Source organism: Sebastes fasciatus, chromosome 11 (genome assembly GCF_043250625.1).
Source record: "Sebastes fasciatus isolate fSebFas1 chromosome 11, fSebFas1.pri, whole genome shotgun sequence".
In the NCBI taxonomy this organism is placed as follows: Eukaryota; Metazoa; Chordata; class Actinopteri; order Perciformes; family Sebastidae; genus Sebastes; species Sebastes fasciatus.
This window is the reverse complement of record NC_133805.1, coordinates 15,237,443-15,259,184: the sequence shown is the minus strand read 5'-3', so window position 1 is coordinate 15,259,184 and position 21,742 is coordinate 15,237,443. Positions and strand designations below refer to the sequence as shown.

Genomic DNA, 21,742 nt, shown 5'->3' with positions numbered 1-21,742 from the left:
TTGAAAACAATGTCAAACTAAAAATATGCCTAAATCCAGCTTGCTTTTGACTTTTAATTTCATCATTTCAACAAAGCTGTTTCCCAGTTCTTTGCTAATTTCAGAATAGTGACTCATCCCCTTTTTACAATCCTGCAGAATAACAGGATTAATATGAAAGTGTGAAATAGTCTATAGGACTTCATGAGATTCTCATATGTAGCACTGTGTCCCTGCCTGTCCCATATTCAGGAAGTCCATATGGCCCCTATATTGGTGAAAATGGCTCAATAATTCCTGACAATTATTAATGAAGTCAACTGTTAAACTGTTCCGACTCATCTAATGGTGGCAATTTTGTAGTTTATAAAAAGAAGGCGAATTTCCCAAGGTATAGAGGCAGAAAAATGGAATTCACAAGGTGATTGATTGTGTTAATATGAAACTGGAACTAATTAACTCAGAAAGTTGCTCTTGCATATTTAATGTTGTATTTCAAGTGCAAATAATCACAACAATTTCTACCAGATGTCCACTCAGACTGACCTCGTGTAGACAAGTGTACTGGACATGGTAAGGAGCAACCGTCTCCTCTCCTTTGATCTCGACACTTATGTGCATCCGGATGGCTCCCGACACAGCAGACTTATCAGTTCTCTTGTCTGTCAAATGAAAGTAAGATATACATGCTCCCTTAGTTGGCTGAAATCTGTTTCATCTACAAGAGAAAAGCACTTCAATTATCTGTTTCTTGTTCTTCTATCTCCGTCTGTTAGCTCTTTCATCCGTCTCTAATTCCCCGCTGTCTTTTCTCTTATCTTGAAAACTCACCCAGGTTGTACCAAACGTCCATCTCCCCGCTCAGAGTCCGGACTTCGATGATGGTTTGCCCCAGGAAGTCGTCGCTCTCACGCTTGAACCTCTGTTTCACGCGTGACTTGATGTCGTCATCCTCGTCCCACACGCGAACCTTGATGCGGTCAGACGAGTTGTGGCATTCGCTGGATGAGGCAGAGAGAGAAATTGTTGGCTAACAGAAGAAGTTGTGATGCAGACTAACAAATCGTAACGGTGGAGGGAAAATACACTCATCTCTAAGTACCGCATGGTTCTCTGGTGATTGAAAAACATAAACAATGGGGTTGGGCTTGAATTCATTTTTCTGAGATATAACCTGAAATTAGAGCACTACGCCGACCATTATAGTGACATAAAGTGACGAATCAGCATTTGAAACGTTCCACAGTACTCACAAGTGGAAGTTTTCTTCCCAGACAGGGTTGAGGTTTCCGTAGATGGTCTTGGTTCTCTTCTTCGTCTTCCCAACTTGACAAGTTACATAAGGGTCACTGGAGCCTGTTTTGTCTTTAGCCTGCAGGCCCTGAGCACATACCACTGAGGAAGACACATAGAGACATTTAAACAAAGACCGATATAGCTTTCTAAATAAATCATCTTATATCAATAATAACAAAAGAAAACAGCAACAGCACTACTGCCAGCAGGCACCGTGATATTTATATCAGAAACATATGACACCCTTAACTCACCAGTGATGCTGATCTTCGCTGACCATTTGGAGGTCCCTTCTAGCACGCTCTGCTTGATTTGTTTCATTTGCGTGCCGTGTGTTGTTTTGTCGAGGTGGAAGACTTCCAGGATTAGCTCAAAGATCTCTGGTTTGTTCCGCTCTCTGATCTTCATGCGGTCCTTCAGTACCATGATGATGTTCTGGGTTCGGTCCTCTGCCCCGTGCTTGGAGCTCTTCTCTGCAGCTCCTGATGAGACAGATGAATGAAGAGAGGGATGTAGGAAGAACAGTTTATATTGTGAAATATATTCAAGGCAGTATGGCGCACAGGCTAGCAGCTTATCTCCCGTTTCCCTGCAACCCAAGATATAATAGCATAAGATCAATTTTGAAAGTATTTGACATTTCTTGGCCAGGGATCAAACCCCAAACCTTCCAATATTATGGCGGAAACTGTATCCACTTAACCACTGATCTGGTCAGGAAGAAATAGAGAGTCGGAGAGTAAAGGACCAACAGATGTTGTTGGCATTAAGATCTTATGAGACTCTTTGGAGACAGCAGAGTGATGAATTATGCATTGCATAGATTGACTCCAAAATCAGTATGGGAATTGGATAAGTCACCCAGTGTGGAGCTGAATTAGTCAAAGCAGTATGGATGCAAAGGCTATGGGTGGAAGAGAAAGGAGAGGCAGAGGGTATGACAGCACATTACTCAGGAGATAAATTGGAAAGGAAGAGGGAGGAGAATGTGAGAGTGGATAGAGGACAAGAATAATGGGATGTCATCGAGCAGAAGGATACAGAGGAGGAGCTAAAATAGGTTTAGGGTTTGTGTGGACAGCTGGGTGTGTGTATGCCGAAGTAAAAATAGATGCATGTGTTTAAAAGTGTGTTTTGTGTGCAAAAATGTGTGTTTGCGTTGGCGCTGCGATCCTTACTCTGCAGACAGTCGGCATTGAGCAGATCCTGGCACTTGTCGTGGCATTTGACGCCACACTCGGAGCAGCGCATGCCTTGTCGGGCGATACCCCAAAGCAGCCCCTCGCATTCGTAGCAGTAGGTGGGGGTGGTGGCTGTCCACACCTCAAAGTTGTGTGGAGTTGTGGAGGAGATGGGGTAGATCAGAGCCTGCAGGGTCTTTTTATAAACATGACTTTTCTGCAAAGGGCACGGAGGAGAGAAATGTGAGTTTGATACCAGCAGTGATTCAAAGGTTGGAACATCCTGAACAGAATTGTGAAGAAGAAGAAGAAGAAGAAGTGAGATGAGGAAACCCACCAGCTCTTCATTGCCGAGCGTGGTGGAAGCCATGGCGGAGGTGATTCCAGCCTTACGAGAGCTCTGCACTAGAGACTGGGAGCAAGAGGGCAAACACAACAGTGTTTATGTTTGAATGCAAACTACACTGTGGACAGATTTATATTTGATTTAGTGATAAATATATTTGTAAGGGATGAACAAGCACTCACCATTAACTGATGAGTCCAGGCAGAGATGAAACAGAGGAGGAGAGTAGAGAGAGACAAATCTATTTTAGGAATTTCAAACAATGAGCTGTACAAATATTCACGATGCATTGTGTGTGTATGTGTGAGCCACTATGCATCTGACAGACATGTCCTAACCTCGAGAAGAGAACAGTGTAACTACATTGATTAATTACCGTAATTATATAAACGCCACAGATATGCAAGTATTTCATTTATCAACAAATCAAGCATATGACACAGAAGGGAAATCAACACGAGTGGCCTTTATGAGTATATTCATTTGGATTAGGGCTATCGACTAAAGAAATTCTTAGTCGACTAACACATACGATTTTGTTGACTAAACGATTAGGTGATTTAATCAACAGATCTGTAAAACTGAATTTTCTTGACAAAGAATCACACAAATGCACCACTTTAAATCTTGTTTTTAACAGAAATGTGCTAATATGTTTCTTGAAAATAAGTCATTCAGCATGAGGCATAAAAGATGCCAAATCGACTAAAGAAATCTTAGACGATTAACACCAAAACGACCAATTATTTGACTAATCGACTGACTGGGGGCGGCCCTACTTTGGATTATGGAAAAAGGGAATGCTGGGAAGTGGAGAAGAAGTGAAATAATGTTTAGAAGTTTTCAGAGAAAGAAAAAACTAACTATAAAGCGTAAGAGGCAGGAATAGATATTATTGTATTAGAGTAAACTGAGATTCAGTGTAACCAATAATGTCTGCAACAAAAAAGATCCAAGGGCACCCCACAATATTGGTGCACATTATTGCTTGTATGTGTGGCCATGTTTGTTTCTCACCAGATCTCTGACCATAGGAACGGCTTTCCTCTTGCGAAGGTCAGGCATGCTGTCAATACTGTAGAGTGCACCTCCCATTCTGAATAAGAAAAGTAGGAACCATTATACACTCATATGAATATGTTCAATATTCACAGTAGATAAAACGTTTCTATCATCAAAATGTCTTACTACGAAATCATGTTTTGTTACTATGGGGCAGATGTAATTCCCTCTATAATTGTTTCTAATGCTACTCCAGTCAAGGACTTTCCTGGAGGGTTTAATTACGCAGACTGCCTCGCGTCAAATAGTGGGAATGACACGCCACACCTGGGTATAATTGCTGGTTTTCTATTTGACTAACTTAGCACTTATTCAGTATGCAGCCTCAGTTCCGCTCTGAGGTCTGCCTCATCTACAAATGACCTGCCAGCTAAGTCGGGGCAGCCCACCGCGTTCAATACTCACTGGCCAAATGCCATGAGCTGAATGAGCCTGTGGATCAGAATGAAATAGAACGGAGGATTCCCGGACTAAAGAAGGGCAATTTCAATCTAAAGCGGCGGTGGCAGGTTTCCATGATGATCTGAGGATAATTTTAGTTTAATTTATGGAGTTATTGCATTAGCTTGACTAATACGCTGTGTGATTCATAATGTGTTCCATTTAAGAGAAAGTATATTACTTGAGGAACTGACACAGCAGACACTCACCCTCCTTTACCGAACCATAGCGAGCTGGAGGTCTCTCCTCGAGCCTAAGAGAGACGAAGAAGGAATGTCAGAGGAAGAAACCTTCAGTTTATCCCTGCAGCCTTTTCTAGCATTCCTATACTGTATGAATGAGGTTGCATCAGTAGAGTTTAGTTATCTGATTATGAAACTGCTTTATCTTCACATCTAAAATCCCATCTCATCTGTGTGTTATTGCATCAGTGGTTGAAAGGGGGCTGGGTCAGTAAAAACTCTTATATAGAGCTGTAGCTCAAGAGTCTCTGAGATGCCTCATACAATTTCTACAAAATTAAAGCTGCCAAGACATAATAATTGGGAACTAAAGAAGCCCTCTCTTAAATAAATGTCACCCTTATTCTTGTCATTAGAGAATAAATAAACTGTTTTTGTATCCATGCAAAAAACACTTAAAGCCTACATTTTAAAATCAAATATGTCTTTGGAGGATCTGACTTCAGTGTGGCTTATAATCAGACTGGATGACAGCTCTTGCAAGATGCAACAGAAAAGATCAAATTGTCGTGAAGATGAGTGAGCATAGTGAAGGTGCCTGTTTACACACAGTGGGGAGTTCAACAAGACAATCTGTTGCACGCATTTCCTTCTTTCTCTCAAGCATCCAATCAGGTGGTACCTACCTGTCAGCATGCTCCAATGATGGCCGAGCAAAGTGCATGCGAGTGTCACTATGGCAATGACATGAAACTGGAAAGAAAACAAAGTGGGTTTCGGCACAAACAAAAAAAAATAAAGACAAACGAAAGGAAGCCAAATGAACAAAAAACGCAACGTGACACACATCAACATAAACATCGAAGCATGTGATTAATTCTCTGCACAACTGAATTCAAAGGTAATGAATAGCAACATAACATGTGAATATAATGTGCAAGTGAAAACTGATCAAGCAAAACTTAATGAGTGCAATTAAATCAAGCAGTTTTGTCAGGGAGTGGTGCGGTGCTGCACCAAATAAAAGGTTTGCTGTCTGTCAAGCCATCGGTATATTTATTTTAAGAAAACCAAAAGGTAGCAATCATAGAATATGAAACACTTTCTGATGTCGACCTAAAAACACTATCAAAATGGATCTCAAGAACTTACTGTACAGTATGTACCCTGTCTTTGCACATAAATAATGCACTGCACATTCATATTTCAAAGACTTGGTAGACACTTTTAGAGTCTCTTGAACTCAGGTATAGCTTTTAGAGTACAGGGTGGAGCTGAACCAGGCCTGCAGCTCAGGGATTCGGACTGGACTGTTGTGGAGGACTGAACTGAAATTTGGAGAGAGGGTGGGGTTCAAACCAGTGATCTTACCTCCCGAAGCTGCTCTAAGACTTTGTTGTAGAGTCTTAGCCAGTTCTCTTTGGCTCTGACTGCTGGATCCACTGGCTCTTTGGGCTCCTCTATGACTGGAGGACTAAAACAAAAAATGGTTTGTGACTATTTGATGGTAAACGTGTTGTTGCTCTTCTTGTCTATTTTTGTTGTGTAGCTAATTAATCTGATTCCTTAATCTGAACCTTCACTCCTACCTCTCAGGCGGCATCTCTTCTTCCTCTACTGGCGTCGGCGGCCTGCTCTCTTGAAAATGCTCCTCCATTTCCTCCATGGGGAGCTTCTCCTCTGGCTGAGCAGGAGGCGTCCTGGCCTCCTTTTCCAACATTGTTTCCTCCTCTAGCCATGGCTCCTCTGGCTGGAGCGCCTGGTCCTCAGGGGCAGCTGACTGTGAGGTGGCAGGACCGTTGAGATGGGATTGAGGCTGCCCAGAGGTAGGGGCCTGTTGGGAGGAAGGGCCCGTGGCAGTCGAGGGAGGCTGGGAGGCTGAGTTAACCACGATGGCTGGGTGGGATGGAGGGACAACGCTGGCTGCAGCAGACTGGTGTTGCTGAGATACGGCTGAGGCTGGAGGGTGAGACTGGGCAGGCTGCGCGTTGGGAACAGAAGACAGAAAAGAAGAGGCCAAGCCTGTGACTGCAGCTGTTAGAGGATTGGCCATTGAGAAGAAGGAAGTGGCGGACGAGGCGGATGGGGCTGGCTGCGGCTGAGGCTGTGTTTTGGGCTGGGGCTGTTTAGGTGGTTGGGCTGTTGGTTGAACAGATGGGGGCGGTGCTGATGGGGTCATGCCAGGAGGATTAGACTGGCTGGATGTTTGGTTGGGGGGTTGAGTAGGGGGCTGCTGTTGGTGTAAGGACGGCTGTTTCTCCAGAGGAGGTCTGGAGCTGGGTACATCCAGCGTTGGGGGGGCTGTTGACGTTGGGGTGGGGGTAAACGGAGGCTCCAACTCCTCACTGAGAGTCCCATCCAAGTTATACAAATCCTCATCGTCATAGATCATCTCTTCATCCTCGTAGAGGCCCTCCTCTTCTCCCTCATACAGTCCTCCGTCATCCTCCTCGTACAGCGCCGCCTCCTCTCCTCCGTCTTTGCTGTAGCCGCCCTCATCGCTGTACGCCCCCTGGGTCTCATCAGGGTCCCAGTCTGGAGAGCCTTTACTGTAGCTAACCGAGGAGTGGCAGGAGTGGTAAGAGTCGTTCTCGTCGTAAGGGTCCCTCTCTCCATACTCAACGCCATAGTCCTCCTCGCTCAGTTGACTGCTGCACCGACTCAGCTCTGCAGACGATGCGTAGCTCCCTGAGGGACTGAAGGGAGGAGAAGAGAAGTGAAAACAGAAACACAGGAGAGTCCAGGAGAGACTGATTATTAAAGTACTTAAGGGAGATACAGTTTCATAATGAACATAGAGACACTTTCATTCAGGTTATTATTGCATGTATACATGTACACATATAAAATAAATGAACCCTTTATGAACCATAATCTCAAAATGCTTCCAGAGCACTTTATTAGGGCACTCAATGGCCTGTACACTTTGTACCTATTGGACAGCCTTACTAAAAACCTTTTCTACATGTCTTGGGGTGGCCAGGAGTAATGCTGAAGGCTAATCGATGAAAAGCACCGGCGATACAAGAGTACCAGACAAGCAGCAAGAAATAGAGCAGAACAGAAAGGTGAGAGGCCTCCAGAAAGCTGACAAAAGAAGCATCCAGAAATGCAACAAACAGGGAAAAAGTATTTATACTCCTTGATGAATGGGGCTATTAAAAACAGAATAGAGGCACAGCGAGGAAGGAGGATGGATGGGAGAGAGGGAGATAGTGAAGACAGGAAGGGAGTGGTGAGCACAGAGATGAAATAGAAGAAGAGAGCTGCGCAGGGGGTGAGTGTAGAGGGCTGAGAGGAAAGAGATGAAGAAGAATGGGCGGGAGTGTGGGGAGGTTGCCCTGTCCGATACACTCACACAAGCAGCTAATCTTATGTGCAGTATTGACCATTAGATTGCCAGTTGAATAATTCATAAAGCAAGAGATGAAGGGATGCATAGTTTCATTCCCAGTCTGTGAGAAATATGTCAATACAAGCTGAGAAATGAAACAGTATCGTAAATAACTGCGTGTTCATCATTCATACTATGACAAGTCCAAATGTCTGCTGTGACAAAGGACTATCGCTGAGCCAAACCTCACCACTAAAGTCAGCCTCTAAACTGAAACTAGCCATCATCACTATTACATGTAGTGCTACTGTACAACAACAATTAGTTCATTAATTGTTTATTTATATCAACAGAAAATTAATATCAATTAATAGTTTTGGTAATACATTGATCATTTAAAGCTTAATAGCAGCGACTGTGGCCACAAGCGGCAAATACGGGAAAATGGTAAATGCTAAAAAATAGCCTAGCGCCGAATTCACACCAGAACAGCGGCAAAGTGCGGCCAGAGAGGACCTGCAGCCAATCAGTAAACAGATCCTGTGACATGTTGACCTATGGTACAAAGAATTTCTTCCCGCCTGAAACACACAAATACACTTTCCGGCTGCAGAAAAAATGTGTTATTGCGGCGAGCCGCACTTCGCCGCTGCCTGGTGTGAATTCAGCGTAACAGTAGCACAAGTAGAGAAGGGTCATAAAGTCAGCAAACTGACGTAATGTCAGTTACACAGTAGCATCTAAAGTTAGCTAACATTAGCCACCAAAAGCTACTGCTCATACCAGAGCAAATGAGGCTAAAGCTGGTTTTGTTTAGAATTTGGCTATGATGCATTTAATTGCTTATGAATTTAAGTTTTCATTTGTAAAAGGAAGATTTTGTTATTTCTTATAAGTTGCATAGTCTTGCTTCAAGCCATTTATTAAGCAAATACAAAAAACATTCACTGCTTCCAGCTCAAATGCGAGAATTTGCTGTGTTTTTCTGTTTTAAATCATTGTGAACTGAGAATTAGACTGCTAGATGGACAAAACAAACAATCTGAAGTCACCTTGTGCACTAAATTGTCATGCACATTTTTCACAGTTTCATAAACCAAACAATTTATCAAAAACAAATAAAAAAAAAAAGAATTGATAATGAAGATATTCATTACTTCCACGTTATAATTAAACTGAAGCAGGCACACACCTGACAGTCCTCTGATGTTGGTATTCGAGGTCTTGGCTGTTGCCAGAGTGCGGGTAAGAAAAGCTTCTGGAGCTGCGGTGCTGTTGGCTGATGGGATACTGGTGGACAGAGGCGTTGGGCTGGGATGTGCTGTAGTAGGGAGGGGGGATGCTGTTACTGGTTTCACTGCGATAGTCGCTGTCCCTGTCGTCCACAGCACTGTCTGGGTCTTCATCTGCACAGAGGCACAACAAATTCATCACTCTTTTTGATGGTGTCCTCATAGAGCGCAGTAAGAGGAGAAAATAAAAGCAAGAGAAAGAGAAAAGAAATTCATGAAAGTGATGATAAGAGGCTCTAATCAGCTCTGAACCAATCTTTTAGCACTATGGTAATTACAGATAATATAGATGAGATGGCAGCATTCCACTACTGAGCCCTTATCAGACCCATATAGGTCATTCAGAGTGTATCCATACGTGAAGCACATGATGAACATCATCAGCGGGTCCCTTCTCATTCTCATCATCATAACTGAACATGAATACATTCCTGCACACTAAGGAGATGCTTTAATTTTTCTGTGGTGTCAATAGATCAGAGATTAACTTCCCAGAGGGAAGCGATGAGAGACTTTAGCAGTGCTGAATCAGTCAAAAGCGAAACCAGCATCTATTAATCATTCTTCATTATCCATCATCGTCTCTCGCACTCTCGGACGAAGGCGGCTGCTGCACCGCTTGCACCTTCATCGTCATCTGTCTGGGCGTGTAAACACTAATTAAAGTCATTGAACTTTGTTTCTCACTTCAACCGTGTCCCCACATGTCTCTCTCCCTCCCTCTCTCTCTCCCTTCATCGGCTCACCATCTATCATTACCCCCCTCCTCTTTCCTTTTTCCTCTGTGTGAACAGAGATGAGATGAGTCTCTGCAGTTTTGTGGGTGAGTCTGAAAGACACATATATATAAGACCATCTGCTAATCGCAGCAAGAGAGAAAGAGATAGACGGGGAGGGAGACCTTTTTTTGCATATATGCATATATGTATGTTGTTCATATTTATGTGCTACAGGTTTCTATGTGCAGTATGGACAGTGCAGTCCATAAGAATCTGAACAGTGACATATTTTTCATTATTGTGGCTCTGCACTGCAAAACATTGGATTTAAAATGAAACAATGACTGATGGTAAAGGGTCAGTTCACCCAAATTACTCTGAATAATCCACAGACATCGCTGTTTTTCATTGGAACTACTACTTTTTACCAAAGAAATAGTCCCTATGAAAGCTGTTGGCAGGGGAAAATACATATGTTAGACTGAGGACTGTTTTTTTACATTATATTGCCTGTACCCGTGATATAATTTGCCTCAGAATACATTTTATTTAGTGTTTGTGAGAGAATAAATGTGCCTGCACACAGGGGATTTCCGGCAGGTGCTAGCTGTTCAAAACAAAACTGGGGGGTCGCATACACCAAACTAATTATTCTGGGGGGTCGTGACTCGAAAAGGTTGAGAACCACTGATCTAGAGTAACAAGGACACGGTTTCTGGAAAGAGATGCTGCTGTTTGATCCTCTAAATGTAATTTTTTATGCTGTGTGGTGGCAGAAAGTTTAAATGTTTTGGGTAATTTGGATGAACTGGCTCTTTAAACTTCTGACATTCATCTTTGAGGGTGTTTGAGGCTGAACAGTGGGACTCAAAGCTCATTTCATACTGTACACATTCACAATGTATGAACAGTGCAGCAGGACAATGACAAGAGTACAAGTCCCACACTGTTCATCCAATATACATGTAAACACCGTCAAATTGAAGCTGAAAGTCAGCACTTTACCCTTAAACTTACTGTTACATTTCAAACCACATGTGATGGATTACAGAACCAAATCAATTAAAAATATGTGATTCTCCAGATACTTGTATGCACTGTATGTACGGGATGTATTGTATGTACACTTACTTTGTTGGTCTCCCCATAGACTCCAGTTACCTGCAATAAAACAGGAGGGTGTCAGTATTGATTATGAATTGCGCTGGTGTCGAAGCATAAACATAAATTCACACAATTAATGCATTAATGCTCCCAGAAGGAGCTTGTGAAAGGAGGGAAACAGAGCACAGAGGGAGTGCTGAGCCTCCGAGTCTTTCCACCTGCACCAGACAGCTGGCTCAGCAGGCTCGGCAGACTGGGCCAATAGTGGAAACACAGCAGCATCCTGGAGGAGCTCGCCTCCGGACATCTGATACCGCTATCGATCCTTTACAGTGCAGCAATCTTTTCCCCTCTAGCACACAACAACCCATGTGTGGTTACACGCATATTGCACACGCTGAGCTTAAGCAATCTAATTACATCTCAACAGATGAACACATTATGCTCTTGTTCAGCACAAATAAATGAGTGGTTTGTACAAACAGTGATCGGTCACTTACAGCACTGGGTTCCCGGTACACGTAGAGGGCGTTCCTGCTCCTCCTGGTAAGAATACAGGAGTCAGACACATGAAATACTAACATTGATGAAAGAGATTAACTGGTAATCAATATGGAAATTGTATTCCTATATGCAGGAAGTGGAGAAAATGTAAAGTTGGATTTCATCTCATAATGTGTGACATAGTTGTTCCCCCAATTAATCATGTTGGCGTGTTCCTAAAATGTGAGGATATGCTGGGGTATTAAATCAAATGGGGCGACAGCTTACATCTTGGTCCCTCATGGCATTCAGCTGCTCCAGTTTTTTAGCCCAGTATCGCGCCTCATCCTCAGGGATATCTGAAAACAACAAGCCAGACAAACTCAGGTGGTAAAAACAACCCTAATGGAGCTCCACATACGTAGGCTGTTAAAATAGTTACTCACAAAACTTTCTATCTAAAAACAGTTTTGTTACAAAAATGACGACAAAGTACTGTGAGCTAAAACAAGCCATTTGCAAATAGTATTTGACCAAGATACTTTGGTCTGCTAAGAACACAGTGACATTGAAAATTGGCCTTAAAGCCAAACCCCTATAAATAGATCAGGTCCACAAACTGAGGAGTCAGGTGTACAGTATCGACCAGAGGAAGAGGAAACAGTAATAAAATGACACCTAATCAATGTTAAGAGGAACGCAGCTTAATTACCGAGAAGGAAAGGACACAAACACTCTCCCTGACACACATGCATACAGGAAGCCTTGAATACATATCACTGAAAAGTAGGTCAGTTTAATTAATCAGTCAGGGATTATTGTGGTTCATATATCACTGTCTGTTGTGAAAATATACAGACAGACATCATTTATTCAAGTCATCTTCTCCCTCCCTCGAGGGTTGATGATTTCCTATATTTTCATATTCTCATCTTCTCCCACCTATCGACAGTTTCTGACTTTGATGTGAATATTGATTTCTCACCGAGAGGCAGTTCAAAGCGTGTGTCGAGCAGCACCAGGTGGAGAGTGGGCTCTTTGGTGCCACAGATCTCGTTATCATTCATGATGACCTGAGAGTCCAGTGTGAGCCACTCCCCCGGACCTTCCTGCGTACAAAAAGATATTTTGCAAATGAGACACAAAAAACATTCTGTACAAATGGACGAGCATGATGAAAACACGTCCAACCAGCAACTGAGTTGAGTCCCTTGATTACAGAGTGTTCAACTACAGTATTTCTCAAGTGGTGCTGGTGCTGAGTGGCAAACCTCATTTGACTGTCGGATGCTACGGAGGGGGATCCACACAGTGCCGACCATGGTGTCCCAGATTAACCCTTTGTTCCACACCTCTACTGTCAGACCCAGGTCCAAGCGGTTGATTTCGCTGGATAGAAAGACAAACAGGAAAGTTAAAAGGCAAGAGAAAATGTGAATGACTTAATAACAAAAACACATTTAAAGACAGCTGTGGAAAGTAACATTTACTCAACTATACTTATGTACATTTTTGAGGTACTTGTACTTATTTACATTTTATGCTAATTAATTATACTCCACTACATTTCATAAGGAAATATTGCACTTTTTACTCCAATACATTTATTTGACTTTATTTACTTTCAGATTTTACATAAAGGAACATATGATAACTTAAAAAATACAACACACTGTTAAAGATGATACCTGTGGTTGATCGATGTAAAATTATCCAATATTTCACAGGACAACTAAGATTAGAGAAAAGTGTGTGCTTTCTTTTTTTTTTCTTTCTTTCTTTCCTTCTTTCTGTTTTTTTCCTTTTGTTTTTTTTCCTCGCAAATTTATTTTGTGACCCTTTGGCCGAGGTTTGGAACCACTGGACTAAACTACCAAACTGTATATAAAGTAGCTCAAACTATCTCCACCTCGAACAGCTACAACCGTTAAAATGACAGTTACACATTGTTACATCTGCTGTATATGTTATATACGATAATATATTATTCACAGGGGCAATTTTTCTGCATTACGAGTACTTTTATTTTGATAATTTAAGTCTATTTTGCCGATCATACTTTTAATAGGAGTTTGAACAAAGGACTTTGACTTGTAATGGAGTACTTTTACATTGTTGTATTGGTGCATTTACAAGTGCAAATAAAGAATCTGAGTACTTCTTCCACCACTGTTTAAAGACAAATACTAAACACACACAGGAACTCATTCACACACAAGATGCAGAGTAATTACTTGTAGGCTTCACTGTGACAAATATAAGACACGTCTCTGTGGGAGCAAGCCTGAGAGAATCTAACATAAAACATTTACAAGACAGCAGGAAGCAGGACAGAAAGAAAAGAAAGACACAGAGCGAGAGAGAGGGATGAATGAAGGGAGGGAAGGAAGGAGAGGAGAAGAGTGTGATGAAGGCAGTGAAGGAGGTGATTGTATCGCATGCCTGGAGGGAGAGAGTGGGAACTTTAATTAAGAAATAGGGGGACTGGATTTCCCGTCTCGGCGGTGACTCCTTTTAGGAAACGTGCCTGTTTGATTCATGGCAGTGACTGAGGGGGCACACTCATTTAAAGGCGGTTTGAAGGAGCGGATGAGGCTCTCGCTGCAGCCCAAACATTACATAACACAGCTTCACTGATGCAACCCCAGTACAATGCTCAACGCCTCCGAACATCATGCACAGGACTCCGCAGTCAGCCTGCCTGCCGCATCCCACATGCTAAACGATTCTTACCATTTATCGCCCATATGCTGCTACACTGTCAATACCATGCTGTTATTCTCTGTGCATTCCAAATACTCTTTTGTGTAATGTTTTAATGATTGCAAAGAGCTATCATTCCAATATTTATAGAAGCACAAGCTCAAACAAACTCATTTAAAAGTGTGGAATGTTGCCTAGAGAGTAGAAATAGGAGGAGAGGCAATATGGGTGGGGGGAGTAAGGTTGAAATGGAAATATGAGGAGGAGGAGGAGGGCCGAGTAGATGAAGATCAAGGAGCTGTATTTCGAAGAAGTGACAGAGGAGAGGAAGGAGGGGTTGGGAGGGAGCCAAGGTTGAGAACGAGGATGAGAGGGGCATAAGTGTCGAGGGAGATCAGATGAAAAAGAGGATGAGGCGGTTGTTGGAGGCGGAGGTGCGGATGCGGAGAGGAAGAGCTACGTGAAACAATACAGGGATGAAGGGTACTTGGGATGGAGGAGTGAAAAAGAGGGAAGGGTTCATAGAAAGTAAGAGATTAAAAAAACAAACATAAAAGCACTCAAGTAGCTGAAGTGGAGAGTAGATGAGAGGATGGAAAGAGAAAGCAGAGGAAAGAGCGAGGGAGAGGGAGGAAGGAAAAAGAGTTTTGTCTGAAGACAATGAGGGACTCACAACATGAAGTCTTGCTCCCAGCTGGGCAAGTTGCCCCTGACAGCAATGGTTGTGCTCTTCACATTTTGTACCTTTAGAGTCACATAAGTGTTGAACTTCTCTGTTAAGGAGAGAGGGATGAAGAAACAGATGCGTTACAATGAAACGCCTCTGCATTAGAAAATAATATATGTGGTCCCTGTGAGATATAGATGTTATATTCTACAGAGTAACTGACTTCCCATCCCTTCATTTCCATTAATAGCTGCAGAATGTAATGTGCCCTCAGTCTGCTTAAAGATTTATGTCACATAACAGCTTCCCTCCCCGTTTCTATTTCCAGGATCGCAGGTCTTACCTTGGGGTCCATCCAGCTTGGCTTTCTTCACTGTGGACACACAGAGAGGGACAAAGTCACACACAGGAACACCATCTGCTTTCACTTCTGAACGCTCCTGCATCCTCTTTTCTGGCTTTTACACAGAGAACAGGCAACATGAGGATGCCCATGCTAAATTAAAACACAATCTGTGAATGATAGCACAATAAACTTGTGGAAATTACTGTAAAACACTACAATTCCAATCACCAGTAACTGCCAGTGGATATACAGTGCATATTCACTTACTAGATGAGTGTTGACACAGGATACTGAAATTGCAACTATGCAGATTTGGACTAAGTGCTCTGCCTTTTTTTGCCATAAGGTCCAGACATGTTGGCACGGAGTGTGGTGACAACACATAGAAACACAGTGCTGGAAAAACATGGGCGGCTTCCCCGCTGTGCTTCGTCAGTGTGGGATACAGAAACAGAGAGTACAGTACATGCAAACAAAAAGAACCACATATCACAGATTAAATAGATGACCAAAATGTGCACATTATTTTCATTCATAAAATGTTTTTATTCGATGAAAGTCCAGTTGTAATAGTAGTAGATGTGGTGTAAAAGTTAAGAAGATGGTTAACATGCAAGGGCCCATGTAGGGGTGCAACGGATCACAAAATTCACAGTTTGGATTGTATCATGGCTTTGATTCACGCATTGGATCAGCGGAAAAAAAGGGAGCAAATATAACTTTTAGAGATGTCACCTTTTTGTGCCGCAGACTGACGATCGTCGATGCGCCAGATCGGACGATTCAGATTGTTTTTGTCGATGTTTTTAAATTGAAATGTTGTTTTTTACTTTGATTAAGTCATGTCAAAAATAATCATGGCATTAGTAGTTCTAATGATGTATTAGAAGCTGCTTAGAGCTAGTGTTGGGAAGTTGAACAGGTCACAATTCTCTCTCTAATATCTATCTAATTTTGCTGTGAAAACATCTCCTTCAAACAACTCGATTTATTAAAGTTTATCACCAAAAACTACATTTAACGATATTACATGCAAACGCATCATGATACCATTATAATTTACCTTTTCCCAATAATCATTTTTACTGAATAGATCCTGAACGCACAATAATGTGAGCGTTAGTAGCTCTCCTCCTGCCAATTTAAACACGGATTTCTTCACTATGATGTTTAAACTGCGTTGTTTCACATGCGTGCCGAACCGTGTGTGTGTGGGGGGGGATCCGTACAGATCACAGATCAACTATGGTCTGTTACACCACTAGTCAGAGGATTTCTCAGAGTACAGTTAAAGCCCAGGCTCTCTCGCTCTCTCTGCAGCACCTTTTTTTTTTACCAGCTTTGACGTAACTCACACATACATTTTTAATGCTCCACTACCTGCTGCTCTCCACCACGCACACACGCTCTACAGCCCCACACCACACTGCAGCTGTGTACACATCATGCTCACACATTTGCATTAATGAAATGCAAACGCAAGCCCAATACGCTATGTACCTGCACCTTTATCGCCCCTTGAGAAACACGATGTGAACACCAATTCACGACTTAATCTCACAATATTCTCCACAGACCATCCACACCAGAACCGGTCGCCATAGTGACTGCCACAAAATGAAAAGTTGATGTAAAATCAGTCAGATAGCAATGCACTTTTCTTGTTTCTATTATTCACTACTTTTAACTTTGTGTTTCTTTCATGAAACACACAAACTTGAGCTAAATCTGCAGCTTAAGTGCCATGCTGTTACATCAGCAGGCACAGAAGCACACACACTCGACTGCAGTGACTCACTCGCATACACCAGCAGCAATGACAAAATAATATTAATCTCTGCTTCCATTCATACCTCACCAACCTTAACGTCAACTCAACATGCAATACACATAAACACACATGTACTTAAGGTCAAACTTAAGCTCAGCATCCTTTGTTCAGTTTTCAACACAGCTGTAGCTGTAAATGCTAAAAGAAAACAACATCATTTAATACAATGAATGAATGAAGACCAGATAGGAACCGAGCTATGCTTTAAGCAGTCCTTTACATTGTTTAGGTAGACCACATCGGAGCCTGCTTCATGCTGTGTTTTAGTGCCCACACTAAAACAGCCCTGGAAATATATCAGTACACGAGGAGGATCAATAAAAAAGGAATTGGATTTTCGACAGTGGAAAGCTGAAGCTTAATAATACCACACAATCATAAATCTCTCTGACAGACTGAGTTACGATGTCCACAAGCCCCACAAACAATATTTTGTCACAATTGCATGTATCGAAGCAGACGGGACGACCCCAACACACACATACAAATACTGTACATGTCAGCGCCTATAACTCATAAACAAAATAAGCCTGTGAAGGACTGTAGCATTGGATAAATCAACTGAAATGTAGGTTATGGGTAAGTAGCCTAGATTAAGAAAACGAGGTCAAAGCTATAACTATTTATCACCATCTGATTAAATGTCTTAAATGACATAACAAATTGTGTATTGTTTTGTATTCTTTAATCAGGATGCGCAACAGAATCTGTACGACTCAACAGTAAATTTTGTGCAACCCCATTTACTTCATTCAGGAAGTACCTCTGACACAGCAGACTCTGACTTATGGGAACTAAGCGGATTGCCAAGAATACAGAGCCTCGACAGGGAATCAAGCAAACCCTTCAACATGAACTGTCAGGGAATGTAAAGTAGGGAGCGGGTGAGCTGAGTTCAGCCATCCAATGACAAAATGAGGGCTGACATGATTCAGATAGACAGCAGCGCCATATTCTGAAGGATCACGCAGATATGCAGTAGTCTTTGCAACTGCTGACGGACACATTACACTCCAAGATTTAGTGTCCAAATCAAGACAGGGAGAAAAACTGGACTTAAAAGTATGTGGTATATCTGCAGGAAAAGATTCCAAGTTTTTCAGAGTTAATCTGCATCTGTGTCTGAATTCTGCTTTGTCGGCAGATGCTCCAAAGAAATGCTGCCTATTCAAGAGGCACAAAGTACTGTGGAGGCCAGAAATAGCTCCAGTCAGGTAAGCATGAATGATGTAACAGGAACAGAAAGAGGGCTCTCTGCCAAGTCTCGTAGTCTACGACACTGACAGCCGCAGCAGCCGGTGTTTATGAATGAATAACGCTCGGGGTCTTAATGACGCCTGGGACTGACTCAGTGCAGGAACAGTCGATGGGTGGACCTGGCAGGACAGGATGAGGTGGTGTAGCATCCATAATGGGCCTGATGTATAAAAGGTGACTTTGAAACCCCCTTAACTTTCATTTTGTCCCCACATTGCCATTATTCCATCAACGACAAATGTCTAGAGCTCGAACACACCTCCACACACTCATTTACTGACCCGTGCTTGTTCAGATTTAGAGTTTAAAGGATTAATCGATTAGTTGATCGACAGAAGAATAATCTACAAAGGTTTTGATAATCAATATTTGTCATTTTTCAAGCAAAATGACAAATATTCTGTGGTTTCATCTACTTCAATGTGAGGGTTTGTTTTGTCTTATGTGATCAAACATTAAATATGTTTGGGCTGTTGGTCTGACAAAACAAGCAATTTAATGATTGTAATTAGGGCTACAACTAATGATTATCATTATCGAATAATCTGCCAATTATTTTCTCTGTGATTTGATTAGTCGTTGGGTCTAGAAAATGTCAGCAAATGGTTAAAAAACGCCCATCACAATATCATAAAGACCAAGGTTATGTCTTCGAATGTCTTGTTTTGTCCAAACAACAGTCCAAAACCTAAAGATATGAAATTTACTGTCAGACAAAGTAAGGCAGAGATTTCTCATTATTGAAAAGCTGGAAGCAGACCATGTCTGGCATTTGTGCTTGAGAAATTACTAGGGATGCACCAATCCAAGTTTTTCAGTCCCGATACCTGGGCTTTGGGTATTGGCTGATACCGAGTACCGATCTGATATGTAAGGGATAATGTACAGCGAGCCGGTCATTGTTTTGAAAGAATCCCTGACCGGACGATGCGACGCGAAGCGGAGGGGTCTCTCATCGCCCTGAAGGGGATTCTTTCCCAACAATGACCCGCTAGATGTACATTATCCCACTTATAACACGGCTACTTACTGAAGAAATCCATATTTTGACGCAAAAATGGTCCGCCAGAGTCCGACATCAGAGCTGCGCCCATAGCAACGATCTGTTATACATAGCAACGGTCTGTTATACAGAAATTACAGATCGCAAAACGGCGTGACTGACCAATCAGAATCGAGTATTCAACACAGCTGTGTAATAATAGTGTATAATAAGCTCACTGTTTGGAAGTGACTGGGATCCCTCTTTTATGTGTAAATAAAACATCAGGCTTGACGTCAATATTGCTTTCCTTACTTTGTAAAACAAAATTTAACAAATAATTACATAGATATAAATGTTTTGAATGGTTATTTATTATTAGAATAATAAATCTATTTATAAAAAAATCTTCAAAATTAACAGGAAATTGGTTGAAAACTTAAAAAGGAATTACAATTCCAGTATATAATGTATATAGTATCGAGTCAGTATCGGCGCATCCCTAGAAATTACTTAAAAATAATTAATCAATTATCAAAATAGTTGCCAATTTATTCCCTTTGGATCACTTATTGACTAATTAACCAGTTTCAGCTCTTATTGGTATATTATAGACCAACAATTGATCAGTTATTTGAGAGAATATACTCACCATTTAAAACCATGGTTACTAGCAGATTCCTGATTGACAGTTTTTGGTTTAGCAGTGAAATCATAAACATACTTTTATAGGTCCTCCTCTGCTTAAAATCAAGTCGACTGAGGATGAATTGCACAGAAAAACCTTGCTAATTGTCATTCCTGTATATGTACTAGTGAATTAACACAACACTCATAATTTTGATAAAGATGTTTTTGCAATTATGCTGCAATTATGCAATTATGCTGATTTAACCTGTATCTGTCCAACAAACTGTTGGACCACAAAATGCGTTTTAAAGAGGGGTCCCCTCTTTTTTCTCAGCTTGGGCTGTATATATATATATATATATATATATATATATATATATATATATATATATGCCCTGCATGTGAAGCTGGAGGTGTTTTTTACTTTGTGAGCAATCCCAGTAGATGCTTATTCATCGCACTGAGAGGCAACAGTGTCAGCATCATCAGGAGCCTTTCAGGGAGTCTGGTATAGGAGGAGGAGGTGACGCATCGCTTCAAGGAAAAACGTTGAGATGGTGACGAGCATCTCCTGCGAGTATTCCCTCACGACTACAGCGGAGCGGCAGAGCGGAGGCGGCGGAGCGGTGCGGTGCGGTGCGGTGCGGCAGCGGCAGGGGCTTTTCCTCGTCCTCCACCTCCTTTGACTGTGCTGCCCACGCATGAATGAACAGAGCGGATGACACATTCACACACCAACACCGCAACAGTACACCCACCACACCAGGGGTGGTTCTCCTCCTCCTCCATGGAGACATTTATAGAAACTCAAAGAGCAAATGCTGGTATTAACAGTCACGACTGGGCTAACTCATTCATACAAGCAGTGCATCTTTATATGAGTAAATTAACATGTCATTCAGCGACAAAAGTATCCCCCAAAGGTGTCGTGTTTTCCGTTAGTGTGATTTAATGACTGATCAGCACTAACCGTCACTAACCGTCAATGCTCCGGCTAACCGTCACTGATCAGCACTAACCGTCACTAACCGTCACTGCTCCGGCTAACCGTCACTGCTCCGGCTAACCGTCACTCCTCCGGCTAACCGTTACACAGACTTTTCTACGAGGCTGATAGCCTGCAGGCTCCTCTGTCAGAGAGAACTGGTGCAGCTAACTAAACCGCGAGTTAAGTGACAATAACATCACACATTACGTTAATTTCCTCTCTTACCTCCCACACATAGCAGGGACATCTCTGATAGCGGTGTGAGCGTCCCCGGCTGTCCCCGGCTGTCCTCTACTGAGAGTGCTCCGTGATTTGTTTGGTCCGTTGGTCCGTTGGTCTCTTTGGTTACAAGAAAAAAAAGAACACTCAAACCGCCAAACCGTTACCCTCAACGGTTACCTGGTGACGGAAACCGTTTAGCATCATGGTCAGAAGCGCTGGTGGTGTTTTTTCTCTCTGAGGAGCTGTTGCTCTCTTTTGACAGGACAATTACAAGTAGACACACACCGGAGTGAATTCCTCGCCCCCCTCTCTTCTCCTTCCTCTGCATTGCCTCAGCTCTCCTCCTCCTCCTCCGCTGCTGCTGCTCCTCCTGCGCGCACAGCCATCTTGTTTCAGCAGCACCCCTCCGCGCGAGGACAGTTCCCACCGCGCCGCCCTGACGTCACGGTTGATGAGTAGCAGGCTGAGAGAGAGAGAGAGAGAGAGGTGAACGGAGGAGACGGGATGGGCCTGAATTAATACTATAATGGCCTGGTGTAATGCACTCATTGATGTTGGTGAGGAATTTCATTCATTATTTTCAAAGTTACAAAGCATTTTTAGAAAAGTTGTCTTTTTCTGGTATATTTTTTTATCTAATATGCCCAGCTTGACCTGAAGGTAATAAAATGTAATTCAAATACTGGAATCAGCCTAT

At 42.3% G+C, this 21,742-nt stretch overlaps 1 protein-coding gene across 2 annotated transcripts in view; it reads right to left on the bottom strand.

Annotated features, from left to right (window-relative positions):
• The window catches only part of LOC141777070 (protein unc-13 homolog A), a 36,884-nt gene extending 15,409 nt beyond the window's left edge, over positions 1-21,475 (bottom strand). The window contains exons 1-19 of one of the 2 annotated variants that reach the window (XM_074651007.1): positions 21,049-21,475; positions 15,133-15,162; positions 14,796-14,895; positions 12,691-12,808; positions 12,405-12,528; positions 11,708-11,778; positions 11,437-11,491; positions 10,964-10,993; positions 9,014-9,227; positions 6,077-7,183; positions 5,859-5,961; positions 4,515-4,558; positions 3,820-3,898; positions 2,794-2,868; positions 2,454-2,673; positions 1,530-1,757; positions 1,233-1,374; positions 811-980; positions 526-641 (exon numbers count right to left, since the gene is read on the bottom strand). In XM_074651007.1, the coding sequence (XP_074507108.1) occupies positions 526-641; positions 811-980; positions 1,233-1,374; positions 1,530-1,757; positions 2,454-2,673; positions 2,794-2,868; positions 3,820-3,898; positions 4,515-4,558; positions 5,859-5,961; positions 6,077-7,183; positions 9,014-9,227; positions 10,964-10,993; positions 11,437-11,491; positions 11,708-11,778; positions 12,405-12,528; positions 12,691-12,808; positions 14,796-14,895; positions 15,133-15,162; positions 21,049-21,070 (3,048 nt within the window). In that variant the 5' untranslated portion in view covers positions 21,071-21,475. The remainder of the gene's footprint in view (positions 1-525; positions 642-810; positions 981-1,232; positions 1,375-1,529; positions 1,758-2,453; positions 2,674-2,793; positions 2,869-3,819; positions 3,899-4,514; positions 4,559-5,858; positions 5,962-6,076; positions 7,184-9,013; positions 9,228-10,963; positions 10,994-11,436; positions 11,492-11,707; positions 11,779-12,404; positions 12,529-12,690; positions 12,809-14,795; positions 14,896-15,132; positions 15,163-21,048) is intronic. The other variant, XM_074651006.1, reaches the window with a different exon arrangement.
• Positions 21,476-21,742: the final 267 nt, after the last annotated feature.